Source organism: Pochonia chlamydosporia, chromosome 3 (assembly GCF_001653235.2).
Source record: "Pochonia chlamydosporia 170 chromosome 3, whole genome shotgun sequence".
Lineage (NCBI taxonomy): Eukaryota > Fungi > Ascomycota > Sordariomycetes > Hypocreales > Clavicipitaceae > Pochonia > Pochonia chlamydosporia.
Genome location: NC_035792.1, coordinates 3,112,466 through 3,136,381, shown reverse-complemented (window position 1 = coordinate 3,136,381; position 23,916 = coordinate 3,112,466). Strand labels below are relative to the sequence as shown.

Genomic DNA, 23,916 nt, shown 5'->3' with positions numbered 1-23,916 from the left:
CAGGTGGCAATCACAATCCCCAAGCCCTGTTGATCGATTTCGACCATTCCTCGACATTTAGCCGACCTAACTGCAAGTTCAAAAGCTATAACACAACACGCCCCGTCAGCTCGCGTTATCGTTATTGGGCCACCCGCTCAAACGAATTCCTGCTTTGGGTTCCCCGACCACACTTTTGGTGGCCGAAAGCTTTTAAAGGGTGGTTAAAGAGTTAGTGGGACAAATCTGAAGAGTTTCCGGGTCGTACAGAGGCAAAGGTCATGCCGGTCGACTATGACGAGCCAGTTGAAATGGTTGAGCCGGAGCCAGACGACGAATATCAGCTCAGTCAACAGTGGAAGGAATCACAAGGTATCATGGACCTTGATATGTTGTTCAGACTCCTCAATAGAGTGTAAGCCTTTATTTAGTCCACTTGTGCTAGTTCTGCATAAGTTGGGGAAATGGGAAGTTGGGGTTTCTGGTGCGGACGTACTAGACCATTGGCAGCAGAGCAGACACGCCTTCGAATCGAAGAGCTCTATAGTTTAGAAGAAAAATTAATACCGTCTCGCCATTGACTGACTAGATTCAGCTACTAACCCAAACCACGGAAACTGCACGGATAGTAGAGTTAGATTTGCTAACACTGGATGACCCAGACCTCGCGAGATGACCATGTTCATTGTTGGGCCGGCACAACGGACACTGTTTAACATTGAACATCCAAAATGTCATACACATATAATCTGACGAACACCAAGTGCCGTTCAGAAAAGTAATTAAATGCTATGAATCATCCCTGCTATCACCTCATTCATCTCCGAACCGAGTGACGAGGGAAGCCTAACATGCACACACACACTCTTAGTTCCACCAACAAGCACTGGACATCTAGTTTGTCATCGTGAAACGCTGCTTCTTTTCTTCTATGCCTGTGCTGTGTTCAACTACTTATTATTCAAGCGTCCCGACCCCGCTTGAAGGATCTCTTCCTCGTCTAACCATTTCATTAGGTCCGGGGCAGTAATTGCCCAAAGCTTTTCTTCCTGCTCACTTTCCGTCTTCAACCAATGCCGTGTACTCCGCAGGGCAGTCAATAAGCCCAATATCCGCGGTAAACCGTCCCATCACAAAAGAAAAGAAGAACAAGAATAATCCGTCTCAAGGCCACATACAACGAACACAAAGGAATACGGAAGAGGAATAAAAAACAATAGTGTAATAAGAACCAACCCCGCCGCCGTCGTCTAAATTTGTTGTTGCCAGACCCGATCAAAACAAGGACCGTACATGTCGCCGTACGACCCCTGACGACCTCACATGCCATCACCCGATACAGCAGTGGATATGTGCATGGTCATACACGCCATCGTGCGTGAATCGCAAGTCTCACAAGCAATGCAAAGCTTGTTGCCACCACTCAATTCATCATTGCATCCCCCAATATGACATACAACAATTCCCTCTCCAAAAGTTGCCCCGTTGTGTCGCTGATAATGTGTGTGTAATCGACTTGTGCTCGATTTGTTCTCGAAGAGTCGATTCGCTCCATGGCGACGTCCCGACGTAGGAATGCTTGATGTGGTAAGGACTGAATTCGCCAGAAGATTTGGATAATTGATTATATGCTAGACGCAAACAAGAACATGAATTCCGATCCCAATGCAATATTACCTGAAGGTAGAACATTCTCGTGTCTTTTGGTTTCAAACGTTGCCCACACTTATGTACGAGGACTCGTGAAGTCCGCTCAAAAAATACTATCAACGCGCCGGTGTTCCAATAATAGTCCAAATTGACTCTAAACCGCATGTCGTCTCGTTTTTATTCGTTTGGCTGAGGCCGTGTGAAGTACAAGTAGGAAGAAGAAAAAAGAAATAAGGATTTCATTACTTGTGTCTCGGTTGTGTGACGAGGACGTATAACGCAATGAATTGCGTGGCCGCTGAATGGCTGTTAAAACAATTGTCGATGTGCTGGTACGACATAGTTCGTCGTCTCATCATATGCCGATGGACCCGAATCGTCGAGAGCGATTTCGCGGTTCATGTCACATGGCGATGAGGTGATAACGAAGCTTAACGGACTCCGATCGACGTCGCGTTCTGGAAGCTGCTCTGACTGCTATGTGCAGATTGCTCCGAGTCGACTTCACCACTGCCCACGCTGGCGCTCGCACTACCCGTCAGACTACGAACATTTCTTGGCTTAGGTGGATGGAGGGCGCTCACCCCTATATGCTGCTCTACCTGCTGGGGAGCTATTGAATTGCCTTGCCCCGGCGGGTAGCGAGGAACAGGTTGTCGCACCCCGTCTGGTGGCGAGGGCCGTCCGTTCATCGAAGGTGCGTAGCCGTTGGGGGGCGAAGGACGACCGCCCCGCATAGGTGGTGGACCATACGGGTTGCCAGGCGATTGACTTGCGCGACGTGGGTATGCACCATTCATTCCTGGCGGACCACCTGGTGCTGGTCCGTACGGGATGTCTTCTAACCTTGAAGCTGTCAGCGAGTTGGCACGAGAGCTTCCACCCATGGTGCCCCTGTCAACTGCGCCGTATCGATTCGATGTAAAGGCTAACATAGGGTCGTCTAAAATGTTGTCATTCATCGAAGGGAGGTGGTTAACCTGGCTGGTACGGTTTCGTCCGAAACTAGGGCGGAATCGACTTCCTCGAGAAGGCGGCGGGCCATCGTCCGGGTTTCTGCGAAACTGGGACGCAGACTGGCTAGACGCCTTACGATTCTTCCTCGACGTTACACTCATCATGTCAAAGTTATCAGGGTCGATGGTTGGTGCTCCAGTTGACGCCATTGGGTCGAAGAAATCGTCGTCGTCGTCATCGTCATCGAATACTTGTTGGCTGTTGCGCATGGGATGGGGTCCCCGGCGAGGACCAGGAGGAGGGCCACGTCTCATTCTCATTTCTTGCTCTCGCAGGGCAAGCTCCCGCTGGCGAAGCTGGAGCTCCCGCTCTCGCAAAACTAGATCTGAATCTCCACCAAATGCTGGTTCTTGTCCCTCTGGTATGTCGTCGTAGAGAACTAAATGCGAGAACTCTTCGAGGTCATTGCCGTCCATAGAACCGCGTCGTGATGGTGCTCGTGAGCCACCGTTCATTGACGGTGGAGGACGAGGGTAACCGTTTGGCGGACCACCATTCATCTGAGGCGGTCGTCGCATACCTGGAGGCCCGAAATTTGAAGAGTTTCTGGGTCGAGGTTGTCGCGGTGGCATGCCATTTCCATTTGGCATACCACCCATCATTGGGCGATGACCCGCCTGAGAAACGGATCGAGACTGTGGAGAAGAAATGGGTGAGCTGGGGGGCATCATGCTTGTTGGAGGCCCTTCGCCGGGCTTGGGCCTAGACCGGTTTACAATGTTGAGGTTGTGGAGGACGGCGTATAAAGTCTCTATCCGAGGAACTGGCACCTGGGAATCGCGAGCTAGTTTGACGGGAGAACCTAGATATGTTTCAATTTCCATGGGTCGCCTTGCCATGTAATCTTGCCACATAATGCTCTCGGGTAAATTGGGCTTCGTCATTTCATCCATTGTCCGTTGCTTGAAGTCTGGGGCGAGCTTGCAGCCGTTTGCATCAGCTAGGCGCAACAGCTCATCAATGACATCGGAAATCATGTCTCTAACTCCAACCTTCTCTAGTAAGGCCCCGTGATTCGGCGTGTCAAAGAGAACAGAGACAGGGTGAAAGGCAATTGGGCTAGATTTAGGCGCTCAGTTAGCTCTAAGCGCATTGGGGACAAGGGCGGTGAGTCGGGGCTGTTTGTAGAGTCTTACCCAATTACTCTCTCATATTGCTGTTGGCGAATATTCGAGGAGACCTTGCAATCCACTTGACCGGTACTCAAGGTCATGGCCAATGCCTGAGCCATGTCTTCTTGGATCGCTTGGGGTATGTTGCTGTTTCTATTGGCAGGTCCAACCCATACTTCTGTTGAGCCCTTGTGTTCAAATTCGCTCTGTCCAAGCTGTGTAAGCTCTGCACCAGAAACAAGCGACAGGACCACATTTGTAGGGAATCGTTCTTCCAGCGCTGCTTCCACTCCTAATGTGTGAGTTGTATTGACAAGTATGCATGTGTGTTGAGGTGTGACAACGGAATCGATAACGGCAGCGAGGTCGTAGACATCGGGAAGTGCCTTGACGCACAATACAACATAATCGAATGGACCCTCTCGAGCATGAGCGGCGTCTTCTGGATTCCGAACAACTGCAACACGAGGTAATTACAAAGTTAGTTACTGATTTGTAAGAAGTAAGACAACTCGACAATGCGCTCATGTCAAAAACATCATCATACCATGGCGAGGCTTAAATCGTTCGTTGCCAAAAACAGGTGATCTGTAAAACGCTGGGATTAGTTTCCATCTGAAAATTGCCTTTCTTTCTCGCCAAGATCAATGGCGATTGACAACGTACTTGAATGAGATGCCGTATTGAGCAACATGTTCGTATCCTGATTTCCACACCAAGGTCACGTCGCAGGCGTTAGTAGCCTGTAGCCTCCATGATAAGAAGGCAGAGACGGGATTGCCGCCAACTGAGCATATATTCATTAGCTGGCTGTCGCCCATCTCGAATGGAAGCAAGAAAAATCCGCTAAGCCAACAGCCTTCTCTAATGAATTGGAAGAAACGAGCGGCTGGTGGAAAGGGAATAACAATAAGAAGGAAAAACGAATGAGGATGCGGATGAAGGAATGGGGAAATGGGCGGCAGGGCCGGAAAAGACGACCAAACGATGGGCAATGATGAATAGCGGACCTAAAAATGCTGGACCAGCGCGACAGGGCAGCATTTTTCAGGCGCCAACGAGACCAACGGGGACGAGTCGACTGATAGCGTGCACAGAGTGCACGACAATGACGAGAGGTGGGACAGCATACCTGAAAGAATCCTGAGCCGGGGATGTATGGGTGCCATGGTTTCTACTGTGGCCCCCAATGGGGATTAGTGAACCTGACAAGATCGAAATCGTAGCGTTGCAGCGAGCGGGTTGTTGCGATGGCCCTGGTCAACCTGTCCCACGAGGTGAAGCCTGGAGACAGGCTTTTTGCGATGGTGAGAGATGCCGGGTTCGAGCAACTATGGGTAAAGCGTGTTGTGAAACGGGTCGATGGGCGTGTAAATTGCGACCGGAAACAGGTGAGACCTGTCGAGCTGAAGTCGATGGAGGGGGGACAGATTAGAAAGTCGGCACGCAAAAGCGAGAGAGCGCGAGCGAGAGAGGGGCGTGTCGAGACGGGACCCGCGAAAATGCCAGAGAGTTGGCGGAAGCCGGATCGTCAGGAGTGGGCAGCGATGACAACCACAGACTCAGGGCGTGCGATCAGCGATGGATGAATGAATGAGCGACGACGAAGACGACTTGACAGCAAATGCAAAAGCTCGGACTGACGGCTGGCCAGGTCCAGGGGCCAGTTTCAGTAACGACGCGGCGCGCTGAGGAACGAGAGGATGGACCAGCAAATGTGTGACGACTAAAAGACGAAGGTGCCAGTGGCGGTGGGACGTGAGAGATGGTAGTGGACGGGACGGGCGTGGGAAATTATCTGGGGTTTGTAGGACAAGAAGATGAACCTTGTCAGGCTGGGCACGCAAGCGCAGCCGCGAGCACACGCACGTACGCACGCACGTACACGCACTCAAGCAAGCACCGGGGGCAGACCAGACCAGGTCAGTTCCTGTGCTGTGATGAGCTGGGACCAGACCTGTAAAACCTCCAGTCGTGGTGTGCCAGCCAATGCCACTTCCGCTGGTGAAAAGGACGGCGTCGAATCGAGAACGTGGGCCTTGGCTGCCTCGTGGGATCCGCTGAATAAATGGAGATGAAAACCACAGGCGAGGAAGGGAGAGAGAAATAATCAAAAAAAAAGAGAGAGAGAGGAGGGGGCACCGGCAACGACGGAAGAACGTGTCGCCAGAAAGAAACAAAAAGTCGATGAAAACGAGCTTCGAACGAAAATCCTGCCAGAGTCTGGGCAACAGAGCTTATGCAGAATGCACAAGCAAGCAACCCAGACAACGGACCAGCGACGAGCCCGACAACAGAAGCTGCAATTGAGACCGTCGAAGGAAAAAATTGCTGCGGCCTGTGTGGTGCGTGTAAGTCAAGGTACAAGCAATGGCGCCGAAAGCGGTGCAACCCTTTCCAACTTTAGCAGCTAGTGGCGACTGGTACGTACCTGCAATGGGTACCGATACCTTCAAAAGTTCTGGCTGTGACTGTTTCCAGTGGAAGCAAGCAACCGTCCCACTTCGAAGGTTTGATTTTTGTTCTGTCCGGTCCGGTCCTTGGAAGACAAGAGTCGTCTGGTCGCAAAAATGGCAATGCCGCAAAGGTTCAAGGTGAGACCCGGCCTCCAGGGTCCGGCAGGTACCCGGTACTTGATGCGCCACCGGATAACGCGTCAAAACAGAGGTACTTCTTCCGGCGTTCCTTCCAACTGGAACTAACTTAGTCCGTACGGACGTACAGTCTGGTGCTCCTCAGAGACAATTCAAATGCTCTGGTGAAGTATCGTCAGACCCCAGACAAACGTGTGGCCGCGTGCAAAGACAGGAACCAGGAGCTTCAAATCTCTGGTCGACTGGCCCTGAAAACGCAACTTACGTGACCCAATGGGCTTTCAACCCGAACAACTGTAGGGAGAGCACAGCGCCCTTCCCTTCAGTCAATTTGAACAAAGCGGCGCCCAGGCACAGGGATGGGGGGGAAGTGAACAAAGTTCAGTCCGGCTCTAACCAAACGTCCAGTTAGCATTCAGTGCGGTGGTCCCAGGTGACGACTAAGGGATGTGGCGCGACACAAGGAAGGGCAAACAGGAGAGACCATGAAAAAAAAAAAAAAAAAAAAAAAAAAAAACACGGCCCAGTCAGACCAGCACCCACACCTGCAACTGAATAACCTGAGGCTAAGTGCGGAGTCCATGGTTGTAAAACACAATGCTGATAAGCTCAGAGTTCCTCAACCCTGACTGAACTCTGAGAATTCTCGACCAAAAGGGGTCGAACGGCCCATTGATTGCAAACCGATAGCATTCGCTCAGAATACTCAGTACTTCGCATGTCTCTGCCAAGCCTCGCCCCCTAGGGCCAACTGAGCTGCGGTGGAGTAGATGCACCGTATTGACAACTGTAGCAAGGTGTGGTATTTCCTTGTCCAAGGAAGTGGTAGGGGTATGAGTAATGACGGCTGCTAGTGGCAGGCCCTCAAGCAGGTATTTGGGCACAACAAGCCTTGAAGGGACTTCAAGAGAAGATTGGGCGCCGGCATACTTTGCTTGGTGCATGAAGAAGAGGATATCGTGTTGTGTGCCTGCAACCTCTCAAAACTGCACTCACCGTAAACAATACACTGCTCAAAAAATTATAGACAGCCACCTCTTACGCCCAAATTGGCATTCACCAAGCCACGACGTGATGAATTGACCGTATCGGTGACTGTGGCATGGACATTGACAAGTGACCGCGATTCGGAATGCCGGACGAGGCGTGGGGCGTGGAGCAACGAGGAGCAGCGAAGTGCAATTGGTGCTTCTAGAGCTTCGGCTCAGCTCCCAACTCTTGAACCAGACTTGGCCTCTGGTTGTCGTGACACCTGTTGGCTATTGGGCTCGTTTGGTTCGCTTCGGGGGTCTCGAAGGATGCCTGTCGGTCAGGCCTGCGTCGGTGTGAGGGAACCACTGTACTGATTGTGACTGTGGTGATGGAAGGAGATGTCGGAGAGAAAGAGTGAAAAAGAAAGGGAACAATTTGCATACGCGGCTCGAGAAAGAGTTTACTTGGTAGGAAACCACATTCGACCAGACTCGACTCCGGACTTTGGCTAAATGACCCTTTGGGCAAGTGGATGGGCCAGCTGCAGGGCAAGGCTGGAAAGACACAGGTTAATACGAGCATCTACTATGGACGTGGTCGTCATAGTGTTATTCGGACCAGACCTCAGGAGTCAGGACTTCCAAGATCTGTCTGGTCTGGTCCATGCCTCCTTCCGAGGCAATTTTGGCCTAATTGATAGCAAGCACCTGCCTGAGCAATGCGTCGAAGGGTCGAGTTGGTTGTCTGGTCCCAGGATCGATGCAAAGAAACGGGCAGGAACGACCGTGATTGGGAGATGGCGCTGTCATGACAATGCGCATCTGATACAATTCAATTGACTCTTATTAATCTATTCCAAATCTTCAAACCTTGCATTCATCCTCCTTCCTTTGCACATTATCACCAACGGACCTCGCCATGAATCATTCCATGCCAGAAGGTCAAATCCGATTCCGATATCCGCTTGCCTGGTGCCTGGTGTCAACCTAACCCCTGACAAGCCAAGCCACAGACTGACAGGATTCATATGACAGGCGACTCAATGTGAGCAGCAAAATGTGATCTGTTGTATGGAGAGCGGAGTACGGAGTATGTGAGTGGATAAGCCTTCCATGTTACGGGCAGTACATGCACAAAAGCTCGTGATGATAACCATGCTAAAAGGCCGTTTCAATGTCACCCACGCCATCAGACATCACTCCACGCAACTCGACCCGTCCGTCAAGCTCTGGGACTCCCTGTGCCGTTGACCTTTTTGCGCCCAGGTTTGGCTTCTCTTTGAAGATTGTGGTGCCTCCGGCTCACCCGAGCAGATACTGCCATTTTACTGCATGATGGCTCTCGGATGCACAGCCTCAATCTAGTAGAGACCAATCTCCCCTGTCAAAGTCCGGACCAGGGCTTCTGAGCAGGATTTTTGGTCCTAATTTGGATGTCTAATAACAACGAAATGCTGGCCAACAAGAACTATAACTCGCTTCCAATAATACAGCATCCACCATGGAGCCATGAGATGTTCGTTGGCCACTTCCACTACCTAGGTACCTAGAGATGTCATTGCGGGCTCGGCATACAGACAATGGCATTGTTATCCGTACTAATGGCTCCAGTCCCCAACGAGTACTCGGTACACGTTGTGAAAATGTATCGCCAGTTGGGATCATTGGAGCCCAGGACACAGTATCAAGCAAGACATCTTTATAGACTCCCGTTCAGAAGCACTTGCTTCTCCGCACAGCCAGCTCAAGATGTTGCATCATGTTCAAGTACCCGATGTTTGGCGTTGATCTGTTGAAACAAGATAATGGCGCTGGCAGCATTCTCAGCAAATCTTACGAATTCTTGCAACACCCAATGAGGCTGTGAGCGAGATGTGTCTACTGCATCAAGCAATATGCAGCTTGTTTGGTGCATTGGGACAAATGCCGCTGACACATGCAGGCACAAACCCTTTGGCACGCCATGACCAGCCGGTTGTGGCCAGGCGTGAGTCCGAGGTTGCATGCAACGATTTCGAGCAGCAAAGGTGAGCTCTCCAGGCAAAAAGACTCAGTTCTACATCCTTTTTTGGTGCAATCGCTACCAGCAGGACATGGAAGTGGGAAAGCTATCCGTATTTCGCAGCGTTCAACTGTATCCAGCACAACCGTACCTGACGCAGTAAATCCACGGATGAACAAACAACACGCATCTCCCGAGGAGGGTTTTTTGGCCCCTGGGAAGAAGCAGTCCCATACGCTATATATTCTGTTCAGGACAGACAGCGTGTCGCGCTGATACATCAACCACAAGCTGGGGGGGGATTTCTGGTTCGAATTTCGCTGTCCACCCTTGCGAAAATCCAGAGCAACGTTCGGGCCAACCTTGAAGGAGCAACGCCGAATTGGCTCCACAGAGGTTCATGTAACCTTCTAAATATTCCAGATTTCCTTGGTTATTTGCTGAGGAAAGTTGTGCATGTTTTTGAGATGCTGGAGGCTGGACGCATAACGCTATGGGAGCTATCCAACCCCCCTGGTTAAGCATGGCAGATATGTCCTCCACTATGTCCGATCATCATTAGCAATCAGCGTTCACTTGGCCTGCATGCGGGAAATACTACAGCCAGTCATGGCAGATTACCCCTATTCACAAGTTGAATTAGTGTGGGCAGATCCAAAGCTTGTTTGTTTGCAATCCCCTACCTTGCCGCCTCGTGGCTTGACATTGAGATGATTGACATTTTGCCAATTTCTCTCCCTTGCTTGTGATGGACATTAGACGATAGTCGTGGCAACTGCTCAACTTAGGTGCGGATTCAATCCCGATGATGCGACAAGAGTCGATGACGTACCCCTTGCTCGTCAAATCCACGTTTTCATTCATCGTGGACCTTGGCCCTGCCGCGGCTCAGTCAGGCTCTGAGAATGGATACGCGTATTTCTGTCACTGCCGTCAGCCTCGAACCAAGTTGACGGCTACATGTCGAGTTAGCTGCAGACAGGAGGATGAGCAATGTCTGAACCCAGCCACCGGGGTTGCACAAAGCAACTTGACAATGGCAAACGAAAAACTGCATTGCATGATTGACGATGAGCTCTCATCACGCAGGATCAATCCCAGCATGAACCAGACATGGGCAGCTTGGTTCCCACAATAGGCGCCACAGTGGGGGCACGCGGCTTGATCCGTGGCGGTCCTGCACTTTAGATGCCCTGAAAGGCACCAATCAATTAACTTTAAGCTTCGCCAGAGACGCACTCTGTTCGCCAGCAGTTGGACAGGCACATTCAATGTTGACAGTTCAGGAGCTTTGAGGAGCTTTGAGGAGCTGTCAAGCTCACGTTCTCTTCAACCCGCCAGGTCGCACGCCACGCACACGCAGTTTGATCCTCATTGAAGACACGAAAGGAGAATCAGACGTTTGAGAAGTGCTTCTGCACTTTGAGATTCGTACTCCACATACAGGCAATGACAGTCACTTGTTGTCTGTAATGTCAGCTATCGTCCCTTGCTGCCACATATCCCTATCTAGGTCCGTAGGTAGGTATCTAGCACAAGTTCCACAGGAGCGGCTCCCGAGATACCATTGCTATCGGCTTTGTAACATTGAAACGGGCTCGGAATTCGATGTTACTGACGGCATTTCACATGCTCAAAGGAACGTTCACGGTTATCGGCCCATGTCTTGTTGGGAGCCCACGCCAACGGCTTTGGAAGGACCGCATGTCGCTTTTCTGGAGCACAGTATGCAGTACCGGTACATTATACTCACATTGAAAATGTCAAGTGCCACGCGGCAAATTAGAGGCCAAGTGGGACTCCAAGATAAGCAATTCTAGCGTTTTGCGGCTTTGTGCAGCCGGGGTTCTGCATCAGCTCAAGGCCAGCAGTTATATCGTCATGCTTGACACACTGGGATTTTGAGCAACTAAGTGAGCAAAATTTTACCGCCTGAGGCTATCGTGTCTAACAGTCACCCGAAACTATTGCTGAAAATTTCTAGAATATCGATTAGTCGACTGATTGATCGACGTAAGGGACTCTATCTGGCTGATTTGTCTGGGCTAAAGCGCTGCCAAAGTGCTTCAGCAAGGACATGTAAGTGAACCTCTGTTCAACATTCAACCAAAATACAATTCTCTGCTGCCTCGAAAATCTACCTATACTGCCGCGCAGCCGCAACTTGGCTGTCTCTGCCGTTACTTGCGTATCTCATGCTCTGACTACATTGGGGAACTTACCGGCAATCTCACCCGGCTATGTGTGCCATCATTCATGCCAAACCGAGATAACGGCAGCAGTGGGTTGAGTCATTGTGTAGTAAGCCTTATGCTTAGCTTGAAGAACGGACCTAGCATTGGCAACTATCGCTAGGAAAATATCGTTCTTGGTAGAATGTAATACTTGACACGAAATTCCTAATCGGTCCCAAACATGGCTTGAGCGGTTCGAGCATGCCAGGGACTCTCGGCTTTGCCAGCAATCCGGGGATGGACATGGACATGGACATGGACTATCAGAACCTCGCATATTATGCGGTATATGGTCCTGCAATGCATGGTGCTTCATGTTCTTGCATTCATGGTGGTCAACATCTCTCACCGATGAGCCGATTGACCCTAACAACACACGCCGCCACTATGCAAGTCTATCACCAATAGAGCCTGTTGCTGTAGGTTTATCGCCGGACGAGTATGGAGATCTTGTATCAACATTTTCTCCAGAATAGCTTTGACGATTTCACGATCAAAACAGACCGCTACTCTGCTCCACGACCAACGCCATTCGCCGCCACTGCCATACAGAAGAGACGAGAGAGGCACGGCAGATAATGTGCAATGCAATCCAAATGGGCTCAACCGGACGTCGCCCCCGAAGCTAAACATGTATCAATCTACTTAGTATCAGAGCCAGGGCTCAGCAGGCACGGCCAAGTATTCAGAGCTGCACACGCCTCCCTCCACGACAGCACCATGTCGCTGACTTGGCCAGTCCTGGTAGGTCCAAGTTGAATGAACGCCACGCCAGAGATTCATCATGGTGTGTATTGTGCATATTCCTTGCTCTAACCATTCCCGCTTCTCGTTGCCAAGATCGAGTTGGATGTCGAAATCATTTGTAAGGCGTGGAGAACAGGCGGGTCAAGCCAAAGCTGAGTTTGGGCAGCACAAGTCAGAAACTAATCCCATGAAGTTGAATTGAAGCCAAGATCAGCGAGGGCGTGCGAGCAATCAAGTCACATAATTGGCCACCCATTACGCCGGACTGGTCCGTTGTAGCGACGAGGCGTCCGGCGCAGTCCATGTTCTTCTCCGGATGCCGTCCTGATCACAATGTGAGACACGGTTCTTCATATTCAATCTTTTCTTTTTTGCAATCAAAACCTACCGCATATCCTGGTGGCGTATTCCCAACTTCCGAGCACCATGTTGTCGGCAACATCCAAACCATCACCCCGGCATATGAAGATCGTGTCCAAGAAACTTGAATCATAGACACAATGCTGTGAAACAGAACGGTTTTTACAAAGACAATGTCTGTGATGAAAATTCACCAGAGCGACCCGCTGAGGATGTGGCTTCGGGCTTGGCGAGGCCCAAGTTGCAAATGTCTTGGATCCCGAGAATATATTGAGACAATGAGGCGTTCTTCCCTAATGACGACATGTTGATTACCAGGACATGTGGCGGGCGCAAAGAACCAGGCAACTGGTGGTCATTTCAGTCCCATTTCAAAAACCAAGCCCAGCCAAATGCATACAATGCAGTACATCGCGTCATGTATATGATGTGCGCCGTTGAAAGTCGCACCGCAGACTCGTGTTCAATGCGAAGGCTTGGACTTTGTGTGACAAATTTTGCCAGCGGTATGTCTGGGAATTTGTCGTACAAGGTGTGGCATATATGTTGACCGAGGACGGGATGTGGGATTGAGCTGCATATGTTGGTGAACGATGAAGCTGACATGATGCATATCGGGAATGAAATCGACTTCTATTTCGAGTTGTGCTATGTTCACGACTGAGTCGCGATAATCGTGTCTACGGGATTGGCTAGAGCCATGAGATGAGTTGCTTGCTGTCGGTGTAATTTTGCATGGACCGACTTGGCTGTGCTACGATACTGGGTTAAATGCTGCCATGGAGATTAAATGAGTCTCAGCAGCTGGTTTGCGTAATTCCAATATGACCAGGGGCGGCATCAACAGAACTGAGCAATTGGAATCATGTCTAATCATGATGAAGGGTAGCTTGGTATTTCACGTCCGACCTCTCGATGAATGGGGGTTCACGAACCGGTCGCCATGAAACTTGGCTCGTTAGTACATGCCAGCCGAGTGAGGTCGAACCCAACTACAGTATCTCGGGACATCCCAAGCACACAAGGTCTTTTCCCTCCGCACACTGATTAGCTTGAGAACCTTCTACGGTTTAGTCTCTGTTGTATCTCAGACCAACTCAGTCAAAACAAGACGACTACAGTCTAAGTGATTGTCGCCAATGAGGTCATGTATTTCCGCGTCAAGAATCTTGTATTCGTCGAAGCACATGTCTCAGCTATAGGCACTTTCGACTGCGTCGTCTTTTTCCTATTCCAGCTCCAATAAGCTGCTTTCGTCTCATCCTCGTATGGCACTGTGTGTCAATCTAGTGACTATATGGCGAGTCATATACCTATATTGTTCTGCATGTGCGGAATAATCTCATGACTTTTATATATTTGAGACACAATATCCTTAGGTAAACAGCTACGTTAGGCATTGTTCACACTTCCTCCGTTTGAGTTGACAAAGCTTCGTGACGAGGCCCATTTCAGCGTTGGCTACACACCGACTTTTTGACGTACTCAGGCGTAGCTCTTGGCGATAATTGGCGCTGGAACAACAATACAATGGTGAGATCTAATTCTGCGGTGTATCTCGTTCATGATGCCCAATTCCACTGTATCATCCAAATCTGTGCACTGCACAATCTCCTCATAGAAGGTACACCAGTCTGCCTTTCTACCATCCCATGACCGAAATACTTTGATATTCGTTATTGTGTCACCAAGCAAGATATACCTAAACGTACTCTTGACATGCCGCATGTGTGTTTTATTTGCAGAACCGGGTCTTGTGCGGTTGTTGATGGATGAAGCTTACGTATGGTTTCCGTAGTGAACATGAATTGAATCGGACTGGTTCAACTGGGGCAATACAACAGTATACTATTTGGGTTGGTGATATTTGTCAAAAGTTCTGCATTCATGTTCCCTTTTACAAAATCTGATCTGTGACTCTGTGTCTTGCTGGCCTTAAGCAAAATGACCCATTATCATCGCACAACGAGACGTCCTCAGCCTGCACCTGTTATTCTCAAATATAGGAGGCGATAACCTCGAATAGTTTCAGAACATTAACTAGGGACACATGGCTTTTAATTCTATATAAGAATTGACCATGAAATAACAGGCACAGTGAAGTCGCAACACAAAAACGCAATTCATCCCTCGGTGTAGGGTAGGTCGTCAACTCGACGGTGGAATTCAACCGACGAGATGGTGATTCTGTCGTGGTCAATACTATGGAGCTTGGGCGTGCTTGCAGGAGTAAATAGTAATGAGAGTACAGTAGTGGGCCAAAAGTAGTAATACGTTCTCAGAGTACCTCTACCTTTGGGCATCGGCTTGTATTGGGAGCCACGATACTCCTTGCCATGCAGTGAATTTGCAATGTCAACTGAAACTGCTTGGTAGTATGGCACCAATGGCCTCTTCTGAACCAATTAACGAATTTGTGTAGTTCCTCTAAACTCGGACTACCATGGAGGCAGCCTGTGTGAGGAACTGAGTGATCAACATATCGGTGGTGTTAGTTCATCATCGTCTTTCGGGCTATGCTTGATGCTTGTGATGTAATATGATCTTGCCGTTATCGGCAGCACGGGAGCAAAGCCGCCTTAGTTAGACAAGCACGCAAGCACTTGCAGAACCTTCAATCAACGACATGTCTCAAAAAACCTGGCTGTGAGGTTACGTCGAGAAATTGACATGCAGACATTGAGGCGCAGCAACAAAAACATGGATTGACGCTGGTGGTCGATCATTAGAGGCTTAGCACAGCCCGAGTTAGAGATTTAGTGGACAACAAACTTGGACAGCACCTAAAGCAATTGACGGCCAGGGCATTTGAATTCCTCAGCGAGACTTGCCGGGGTCTTCAGGCCTCCTGAAGGGCAAATGAACCATCCGGCGACTTCAATGTTGACTGGACTGGACTGGACCAGACAGGAACAGACTGGACCGTCCGGCGTCGCCGCTCCGGGACACGGCGGCTCCACATTTGTCCGTGGATCTAGCCCGCTCTAGCAGCATTTGGAAGTCTTTGCGAAACGTCATTGGCTGTCCGTTCCGATCTGTGAGCCAGGCAGCTTGAGAGCTCCCAAATCAAGGCACACAAGATCCATCACTTTGAGGACATGGAACCATACAAACAAACAACCATTCCCTGTGGCCGAGAAACCCAAAGTTTTGCCAACTTGTCCGTGTATTGGACACTCGTTTAACTGGATTTGCTCTTCTTATTCTACTGCGGGAGAATCAGTGCGGAGAACACATCTCGTGTCAGTTGGAGTCTCGTCACTTGGGAGTCCCACCACAGGTTGCCTACCGGCTATCATCTGCCAGGGACGCGTTCGCAAAGCCGCATTATTCCCTCGCCATGGCTGCAGAGGATGAGAAACCGTTGTATACTTTGCACTATTTCCCCTTCTCACTTTACTCTCTCATGGTACGATTCGGATTCGTTCTTGGTGAGAGCCTAAACTCCGAAACGGCTCCCAACGTTGAGATTCGCCATGTCAACCTTCAGAAAGAGGAGAATTTATCCGAATCATATCTAACTGAGATTAGTCCAAAAGGCCAGGTACGTATTTCACCAATTCACATAGTCCAATACACAGTCATAGAGCCAGTGGCGCGCATATCGTACACACAAGCCATCGAGTACAAATTTTAGTGTGCGCCGCAGTCAAAGATGTGCTTGATCTTGATATAGTCAGTAGATGGCTGACATCCGAAATTCATCAACCAGGTCCCGGTTCTCACATCGCCAACGCTTCCCTCGCCAATTGATGACAGCCATGACATCTCGAAATGGTTATGCAAGAGGCAACCAGAGCTATTACCCGAGCAACACCGAGAGGAAATCGATAGGCTGCTTGGAAGACTATATGACTTTCACGCCATGGCTCTGTCAGTGACTCTTGAGGACAGCAGAGACGGTATTCCCAACAAGGCCGCTGCATTGCTGGAGAATCCGGAATTATCCAAAGGACATCGACGGGCCCTAGAAATTAAGAGTGTTTTGTAAGTCACACCTTGACACACAAGACGCCGTTTGCACCATCATTTTCTCCTACACGACTAACACCGTGACCTACTGGATAGCCATGATTCCCAGTACAATCGAGCTTTGGAACAAGACAACCTCATTCAAGTAGAAGTTCAGGCTCGCGACTTTATGAGGGATGTCACGGATAGTTTAAAAACACACAACGAACATGGCACAACATGGATCTTTGGCGATCAACCGACGATCCTAGATGCCCATACAACCGTTTTAGCAGCCAGGATGATGGATCTCGGCCGGTTCGATCTCGTTTCGGACTCTGTTAGAACCTATGCAACGACGGTGATGGAGACAGAAGAGTGGAAAAAAACCACCCATGGCCGACCAACTCTGTGGAATGTCTCTCTCGGTCCAGCTGCCGATCTAGAACCCCTGTAGGTTAAACCTCGCATTGTCAAAATTTTGAATAAAAGCCCAACATCTCCCTCAAATGGAAGGTAAACGGACAATGCAGCTCTGGTGCTGTTACACTGTATGTGCCGCATTCTTGCAAGAGTGAGAAAGACATTTGATGAATGGTCCGCTCTGCATTGTGCGGGCACGAAACCTAATGACCATTTGAGACGTCCACCGACAAATAAATGCTTTTCAGCTTACCTCCAGGACTCCAGGGAAAGGTAATGCGAACAGTTTGTAGAGACAAAAGTGCCTTGCTGTAGTGGTTCGCATTGACAAAACTTCAAAGGTTCCAGCTACGTGTGGTGGCAAAAGCAAAAGGCAGGAAAAAGAAAACGGCCAGTGTACCCAGTCTTGCCAGTCCAGCCAGGGACTTGAGCACAAAAGGTCCGGCCAGCTACAGTAATAGTGGAACGCGACGGATCTCGAGTTGAAAGGGTCCAGGAGGTCTGGTACTTCTGGATCGCTCGGAGTTGCAGCGACAAAAGTCCCCAGGCACAACGAAGTAAAGTCAATCCCCAATTGGCGGATGAGGGCCAGTTTAGCCTTCATCAGACGAATGACCTTCGCACTGTGGCAAATTTATATCCCATGGTAAGGAAGAGTGTAAAACTTGACAAGCATAGTGCATTGAGAAAGGGAATACGGAGTATACCGCCTTTTAATAGCTGATGCATCTGTGTGGATTGACATTTTGGGATGTTCTGGTAAGGCGGGAGATCGCAAGAGTCTGGGATCTGAGACCCAGCGCGGCTCACTTAGCCAGCAAACCACCCCTATCGATGTTACCAGGCTTGGCAACACGCAAGCCAAGACAAACCGGCCTGGGTATTATTTCATGGTTCGGTAGTCGCCGCAATAGCGTCATTGCGAATTGCATGCCTTTCCAGTGCCGCTGATCAGCTTGTCAAAGATTGGTCCGTATCATCAAGAGGTTTCAATGACAACATCAACTGCGCAGTCCTGCAGTCAAAAGGATTGAGATGGTGTTGGCTGGGAAGGGACCGTTCACATGATCTGATAACATTGAGCGCGGAGTGAAAGCTCAAGGTAGTACTTGTATCAACCTCCTTCGTCTTTGACCATTTGTTCAATCTCCCAAATCCCAACACAACTACCGGTCGTATTTTAATTTTGGCCACAAAATCTCTGAGATCAATGAAGTTTGCGGTGCGTGAAGTAGCAAGGAGGGACCATTGGTCTAGGTGATTGTCGCAACGATGTGGCATCGACGAACTCAACATATTGGCAAGTCGGCCAAATTTCCGAAAGGGCAGATTTGAACATTGACACCAACATCTTCGGCCGAATGAGTTTCGTTGTCCTGACGTGCTTGGGATCAACATTGCAGCCCCTTCATCTTGGCCCCGGCAGTTTATATCAAACTAAACGCGGAGACTCACAGGACATCTTGAGTTACAATAAATAAATAGCAACATGACCCGTCCGCTTCGGTACAGCGCACGGTGATAATAAGCCGCATCTTAGTGCAGTAGCATCGAATGTATGGGGTACAGTACAGTACTGTACTGGTAAGATATGGAAATTGGACAGTGGGAGCTACAACGAGTCAGTTGGACCAGCCCATCCAAAATTGCTTTGATGCTGCCCCCAACGATCAGCAGCTCGACAGACGGGAAGTGGAAGGAGGCGCCGAGATGGCCATCCTGCGTCGTCCCCCAATCAGCCAGAGGTCAGGGTCAGACAATACCCAATCTGTGAAGGGAGTGAGGAGCAGGCCCTGGGGGTTGCAGCCATGCCGTTTGAGAAGAGGCATGGCGTCCATAGAGGCGTAGATTATGGAAGACTGGAAGACTTGGAAGAGTGTGAGTTGTGAGAGATGCGGGCTGCTTTACCCAACCTCACACTGTCAGCCGTATCTTGAGCAGGGGTAAGCGACCCAATACTAATCCTCTTTGGGAAGGTGGATGGGGCCATGGAGCAAGCCTAATGTGTGGGATGGGCCAACGGCAGCCAGCGATGGCTTGCGACGACTGCGAGGACCTGAGCACATGTGGATGGATGGATGGGATGCACAGCTAGGGGCAAACCCCGGACTGGCCGTTGCGGTCTTGCATCTGGTGAGAGAGAGAATTCGTCGGTCCTTGTCTGGTCTGGATTGGCGAATCTGGGTATGGGGGGGCAGCCCGGACCGCGGCTTTTTCTTGGGCGTGACTGACTGAGTGACCGATAGGGACAGCGGAGTTGTCTGTCTTATCGAATGGGCTGAATGCTTAAACACAGGGTCTTCCGTACTATTGGACACAGTGCGACTTGGTATTCACTTGTGCTCTGCGTCGCCAGCCCTCTTCTGGATGTATTGCAATTGACTTTTTCGAACGACTCCTCGCCCCAAAAACGCCGCAACAGACTCAATTTAGGGGAGAGTGAACGTTCCGTCTCCGTCCAGTCTGCTCTTGGTCTTGACTTAGCATCTGACCGACTGTGGGGGAGTGGAAGGGAAGGGAGGGATCTTCTCCGGACTCGCAGACAAGCTGGGCCAAGTGCCTGCCTGCTTTGGTCTGGGGCGATTGACGCTCTGAGATACTTGACCGAGACAAACCGGTTGGTGCTGGTTCTTGCAGCACCGGGTACTGGTAGTTTTGCCTCCCTCCGCTCAGGACGGCGCCGAAGGGTACATTTACCAGCCCTGCTCTGCTCGAGAAAAAGATCCTGGGACTGGGGTAATAATTCCGACACGGAGTCATGCCCATGCGCTTCCTTGGCTGACTTGGACGTGAAGCTCGGAACGGTGCGCGCTTGCACAGTGTGTGATGGGCCGGAGAGGCAGGCCAAGAGCATTCAGGCGTGGGCCTGGGTCAAGTCAATCGCTTCTGGTTGGAAGCGGAGGCGGAAGTCAACGCCAGCTCTACGCTGCACACCCCCAATTCGTTCAATCATTCATTCGAATCCCCATCCCCCATCCCCCATCCCCAATCCCATGGCCCGTCCGCCATCTCTGTTCCGCCAGAACAAAAGAACCAGGGTGGAAAAGCTGTCCATCCTGTCCTGCTGAATGTGAGAGTCCACCGTCTCCGCTTAGCACGGCACCAAGCCTTCTTCGCCCGTAATCTTCTCTCCTCCTTCTCCGTACCGACCAGGCCAACCTTACTCTCTGTCTTATCCACCCCTCTCACCAGATGTCTGTGTCTGTCTGTGTGTGAATGTGCGTCGAGCCCTTCGCAGTGCAGTCAACACCGCAAAGCAGACTGTCGTTTTTTTTCTGACGACTCTGTTTTCGACTGTCAGCCTCTTGTGAATATACGACGGTGAATATAACGAGACCGATAAAAAGGAAGAGGCGCAGGGACTTGGATCGCCATAGACAAAGGAGTCGAGCTACACCAACCCTTTTGGCACCACTGCAATATTCTCACAGCGACTTCGCTTCGACGACGTAAAATTACGGCTTGGACGTTGTCCCTCCGTTTGGAGGACACACCGGACATACACCATGCCGCTCTCAATTTTTCGCAAGCGCCATGAGGTTGAGGAGATCATGCCCATCCCCGAGCCGCTCGAGGGAAACTCCTCGGGCGTCGATCACCTCAAGCACCTCGCGGCTTTTGAGAAGGCGCACAAATTAGATCCAAATCTACCTATGGACGAGTTGAACGATGTCGACGCTGCACTGGCTACTGGCAATGCCGAGAAGGGCATTGAGATTGAGCATGCGCTCATGGAGGACAATAGTCCGTATCCAGAGGTATGAGTCTTCCCGTCGCCGTTATGCTGCTTGAGAAAAACGAGACGAGCAATTCTACGACTTGAGTAGACCATCTTCAAGAGATGTTGATGCAAGGCCATCCTTGTCACCATCAATCTTGCCCAAGCGAGAGTCTGCTCAACTTTTTTATTGTCTACAATTTAATGTCATTATGGGAAATGCGATTCCTAACACTCTTTGCCTTGCACAGGTCCGCGCTGTAGTTCGAAATTACGATGTAGATGTTCCAGCCAACACAATTCGAGCGTGGGTAATCGGCTTACTGCTCTGCACAATTGGTTCTGGCATCAACATGCTCTTCTCCCTTCGAAATCCCACTGTTGCTATTACCACATATGTGGTTCAGCTTGTTGCTTATCCTATCGGTCGCGGTTGGGATATGATCATGCCCGACAGGGTGTGGACCGTTTTTGGTGTCAAGTTTAACCTGCGACCGGGCAAGTTTAACTTTAAAGAGCACGTCGTTATTGTTGCCATGTCAAATGTGAGCATTCAAAAGTGATAACTTGCGGCAAACCTCAATGGCATACTAACAGCATGATAGGCCGCATATGGTGGTGGTGCACTGTACGCTACTGATGTCCTCCTCACGCAGAAGATCTTTTACAAGCAAGAATTCGGCATTACATTCCAGATTCTCTTTGGTATCACAACACTCTGCACTGGTTATGGAATGGCTGGCCTCGCTCGTCGCTTCTTGGTCTGGCCTGCAGCCATGATCTGGCCCGCCGACCTCGTCAACTGCGCCTTGTTCTACACATTGCACGACCATTCTCGATCAGATCCATCCAAGACCAACGGTTGGACCATTGGTCGCTACAAGCTCTTCCTCATAGTCGGTTGCGCCGCATTCATCTGGTACTGGTTCCCTGGGTGGATTTTCAGAGGTCTATCATACTTTGCGATTGCATGCTGGATTGCACCCAACAGCGTCGTCGTCAATAAGATTTTTGGAAACAACCATGGCTATGGTCTCATCCCCATTACATTTGATTGGACAGTTGCCACTGGCTTCATCGGATCGCCTCTCATCCCACCTTTCTACGCCATTGTCAACGTTTTGGGTGGCATCATCTTCTTCTTCGTTATTGTCTCCATGGGTGTTCACTTCAGTGGAACCTGGTATGCCGACTACATGCCTGTTCAGTCATCTGAGTCCTATGACAATATGGGAAAGGCTTATAATGTTTCTCGAATTCTCGACGACAACTACAACTTCAATGAGACGGCTTACAAAGCATATTCTCCTCTTTACCTGTCCACCCAATTCGCATTGGCTTATGGGCTGTCCTTTGCTGCCATGTCTGCGGTTCTCGTTCATGTTGCTCTGTATCACGGCAAGGAGATTTGGAGGCAGTTCAGGATGGCACGTCATCAGGAGGACGACGTGCACATGCGATTGATGAAGAAGTATCGCGATGCTGAGGATTGGTGGTATGCTGGTAAGTGTTTTTTGTGCCACCTTTTGATGCTGCGAACCCTGTATACAGCAAATGCTAACGCTTTCTTGCCAGCTCTATTCATCATCATGGTCGGTATTTCGTTTGGTGTTGTCACCGGCTGGCCCACCGGATTCCCTGCATGGGCATTTGTCATCTGCCTACTCCTCCCCATCATCTGGCTCATCCCTATCGGTCTTATCCAGGGTATTTCCAACATTCAGCTTGGTCTGAATGTGCTGACCGAGTTTATCATCGGATACATGGTTCCCGGCAAGCCCATGACCATGATGATGTTCAAAAACTACGGTTATATTTCCATGTCCCAGGCGTTGTACTTTGCTCAGGATCTCAAACTCGGTCATTACATGAAGGTACCACCTCGCGTCATGTTCTCGTCACAGCTGATCGCATCCATCTGGTCAGCAATTGTTCAGATTGGGGTCATGAACTGGGCCCTCCACAAGATTCCTGATGTTTGCTCTGAAAACCAGAAAGATAACTACACTTGCCCCAGCGGACACGTGTACTACACTGCGTCGGTCATCTGGGGTGCCATTGGCCCTGCTCGCATTTTCAGCCATGGTGCTACCTACGCCAACCTTCAGTGGTTCTGGCTTGTTGGTGCTGCCACACCTATTCTGACGTGGATGCTTGCCAGACGGTGGCCGAAGTCATTCTGGCGATATGTCTGCACTCCCGTCATTTATGGCGGCACTGGCTTGCTACCCCCCGCTACTGTTCACATCTTCCTCTGTTGGGGTGTGGTTGGCATCATTTTCAACTACTTTATCAAGCGCCGCTACACGGGCTGGTGGCTCCAGTACAACTACATTGTATCTGCAGCACTCGACTGTGGTCTCATTATCAGCACGCTGGTCATCTTCTTCACGCTGTATCTGACGAATGCAAGTGCCCCGTCATGGTGGGGGAACGACGGCATGACGAAGACGCTTGATTGGGATGCGCAGGCGGTGACGAAGCGTGTCGCCCCGGGCCAGATTTTTGGACCTGCTGTATTCCCTTGAACTTGGGATTACAAGGGTAGAAGATGAAGATGCATTAAAATTTAAGAAGGTGTTTTGGGTTACATGAATGATGAAAACGCGAGCGAGCAAGCAAAGTCTGACTTCACGATGGAAGAGGAGGAGTTTTTATATCATCGGGGCTCATATTCGAACATTCTTGCAGATACTTATACATGTATGAATTGGGGGGTTTGTCTGGACGGCGTTTAAGGTCATGGGAGGCTTGGTTTTACATTGGATGGCACTGTCGTTGTCGTTATGGCTTGCACGCCAGGGCTGTGAGATACCTAATTGACGAATTGCATGCAGATAAAGCAATCAATGGTGGTTGTGAATGAATACGTAGATTGTGCGCTGATGAGCTGAAGGGACAGAGATGGAGCGCAGTAGTTGATTCGATTGTTTCATCCAGTGGAAGATGTGCATGTTTCAAATCAATGGATGAACTGAGCCTATTTGCAGGCACACTAACATTTGCCGTCGGTTTGTCACGGCCGCATTTGTGGAGCACTCTGATAGGTCAGATCATTTGGCAGGGTCACGTGCTCATCCAGGGTACCATCACATGACAGGTCGGTAAACCCACCACACTCACGCAGCATTGTGCGCACCACACGGCAAAATTAGGGC

At 50.1% G+C, this 23,916-nt stretch overlaps 7 protein-coding genes across 7 annotated transcripts; 3 read left to right on the top strand and 4 right to left on the bottom strand.

The window, feature by feature from the left end:
• Window positions 1-1,410: 1,410 nt before the first annotated feature.
• VFPPC_17694 (hypothetical protein) lies at window positions 1,411-1,794 on the bottom strand (the record flags this gene model as incomplete). Its single annotated transcript, XM_022429383.1, has 1 exon — window positions 1,411-1,794. The coding sequence occupies one exon, from the start codon at window positions 1,792-1,794 to the stop codon at window positions 1,411-1,413; it is 384 nt and encodes a 127-aa protein (XP_022285579.1).
• A 266-nt stretch (window positions 1,795-2,060) lies between these two features.
• On the bottom strand, window positions 2,061-4,579 carry VFPPC_04788 (2-dehydropantoate 2-reductase; the record flags this gene model as incomplete). The annotated part of the gene is made up of 4 exons (XM_018284074.1): window positions 2,061-3,705; window positions 3,783-4,215; window positions 4,306-4,346; window positions 4,425-4,579. 4 exons carry the CDS (start codon window positions 4,577-4,579, stop codon window positions 2,061-2,063), a joined length of 2,274 nt encoding a protein of 757 aa, XP_018145412.1.
• Window positions 4,580-7,543: 2,964 nt separating this feature from the next.
• Window positions 7,544-7,906, bottom strand: VFPPC_17695 (hypothetical protein; the record flags this gene model as incomplete). The annotated part of the gene is made up of 1 exon (XM_022429384.1): window positions 7,544-7,906. One exon carries the CDS (start codon window positions 7,904-7,906, stop codon window positions 7,544-7,546), a length of 363 nt encoding a protein of 120 aa, XP_022285578.1.
• A 2,891-nt stretch (window positions 7,907-10,797) lies between these two features.
• Window positions 10,798-11,145, top strand: VFPPC_04784 (hypothetical protein; the record flags this gene model as incomplete). Its single annotated transcript, XM_018284072.1, has 1 exon — window positions 10,798-11,145. The coding sequence occupies one exon, from the start codon at window positions 10,798-10,800 to the stop codon at window positions 11,143-11,145; it is 348 nt and encodes a 115-aa protein (XP_018145410.1).
• Window positions 11,146-11,925: 780 nt separating this feature from the next.
• On the bottom strand, window positions 11,926-12,192 carry VFPPC_15843 (hypothetical protein; the record flags this gene model as incomplete). Its single annotated transcript, XM_018293596.1, has 1 exon — window positions 11,926-12,192. The coding sequence occupies one exon, from the start codon at window positions 12,190-12,192 to the stop codon at window positions 11,926-11,928; it is 267 nt and encodes an 88-aa protein (XP_018145409.1).
• A 3,814-nt stretch (window positions 12,193-16,006) lies between these two features.
• Window positions 16,007-17,074, top strand: VFPPC_13701 (thioredoxin-like protein; the record flags this gene model as incomplete). Its single annotated transcript, XM_018291474.1, has 3 exons — window positions 16,007-16,210; window positions 16,379-16,653; window positions 16,735-17,074. The coding sequence occupies 3 exons, from the start codon at window positions 16,007-16,009 to the stop codon at window positions 17,072-17,074; spliced, it is 819 nt and encodes a 272-aa protein (XP_018145408.1).
• Window positions 17,075-20,546: 3,472 nt separating this feature from the next.
• Window positions 20,547-23,286, top strand: VFPPC_04781 (small oligopeptide transporter, OPT family; the record flags this gene model as incomplete). Its single annotated transcript, XM_018284071.1, has 4 exons — window positions 20,547-20,798; window positions 21,010-21,303; window positions 21,364-22,261; window positions 22,334-23,286. The coding sequence occupies 4 exons, from the start codon at window positions 20,547-20,549 to the stop codon at window positions 23,284-23,286; spliced, it is 2,397 nt and encodes a 798-aa protein (XP_018145407.1).
• Window positions 23,287-23,916: the final 630 nt, after the last annotated feature.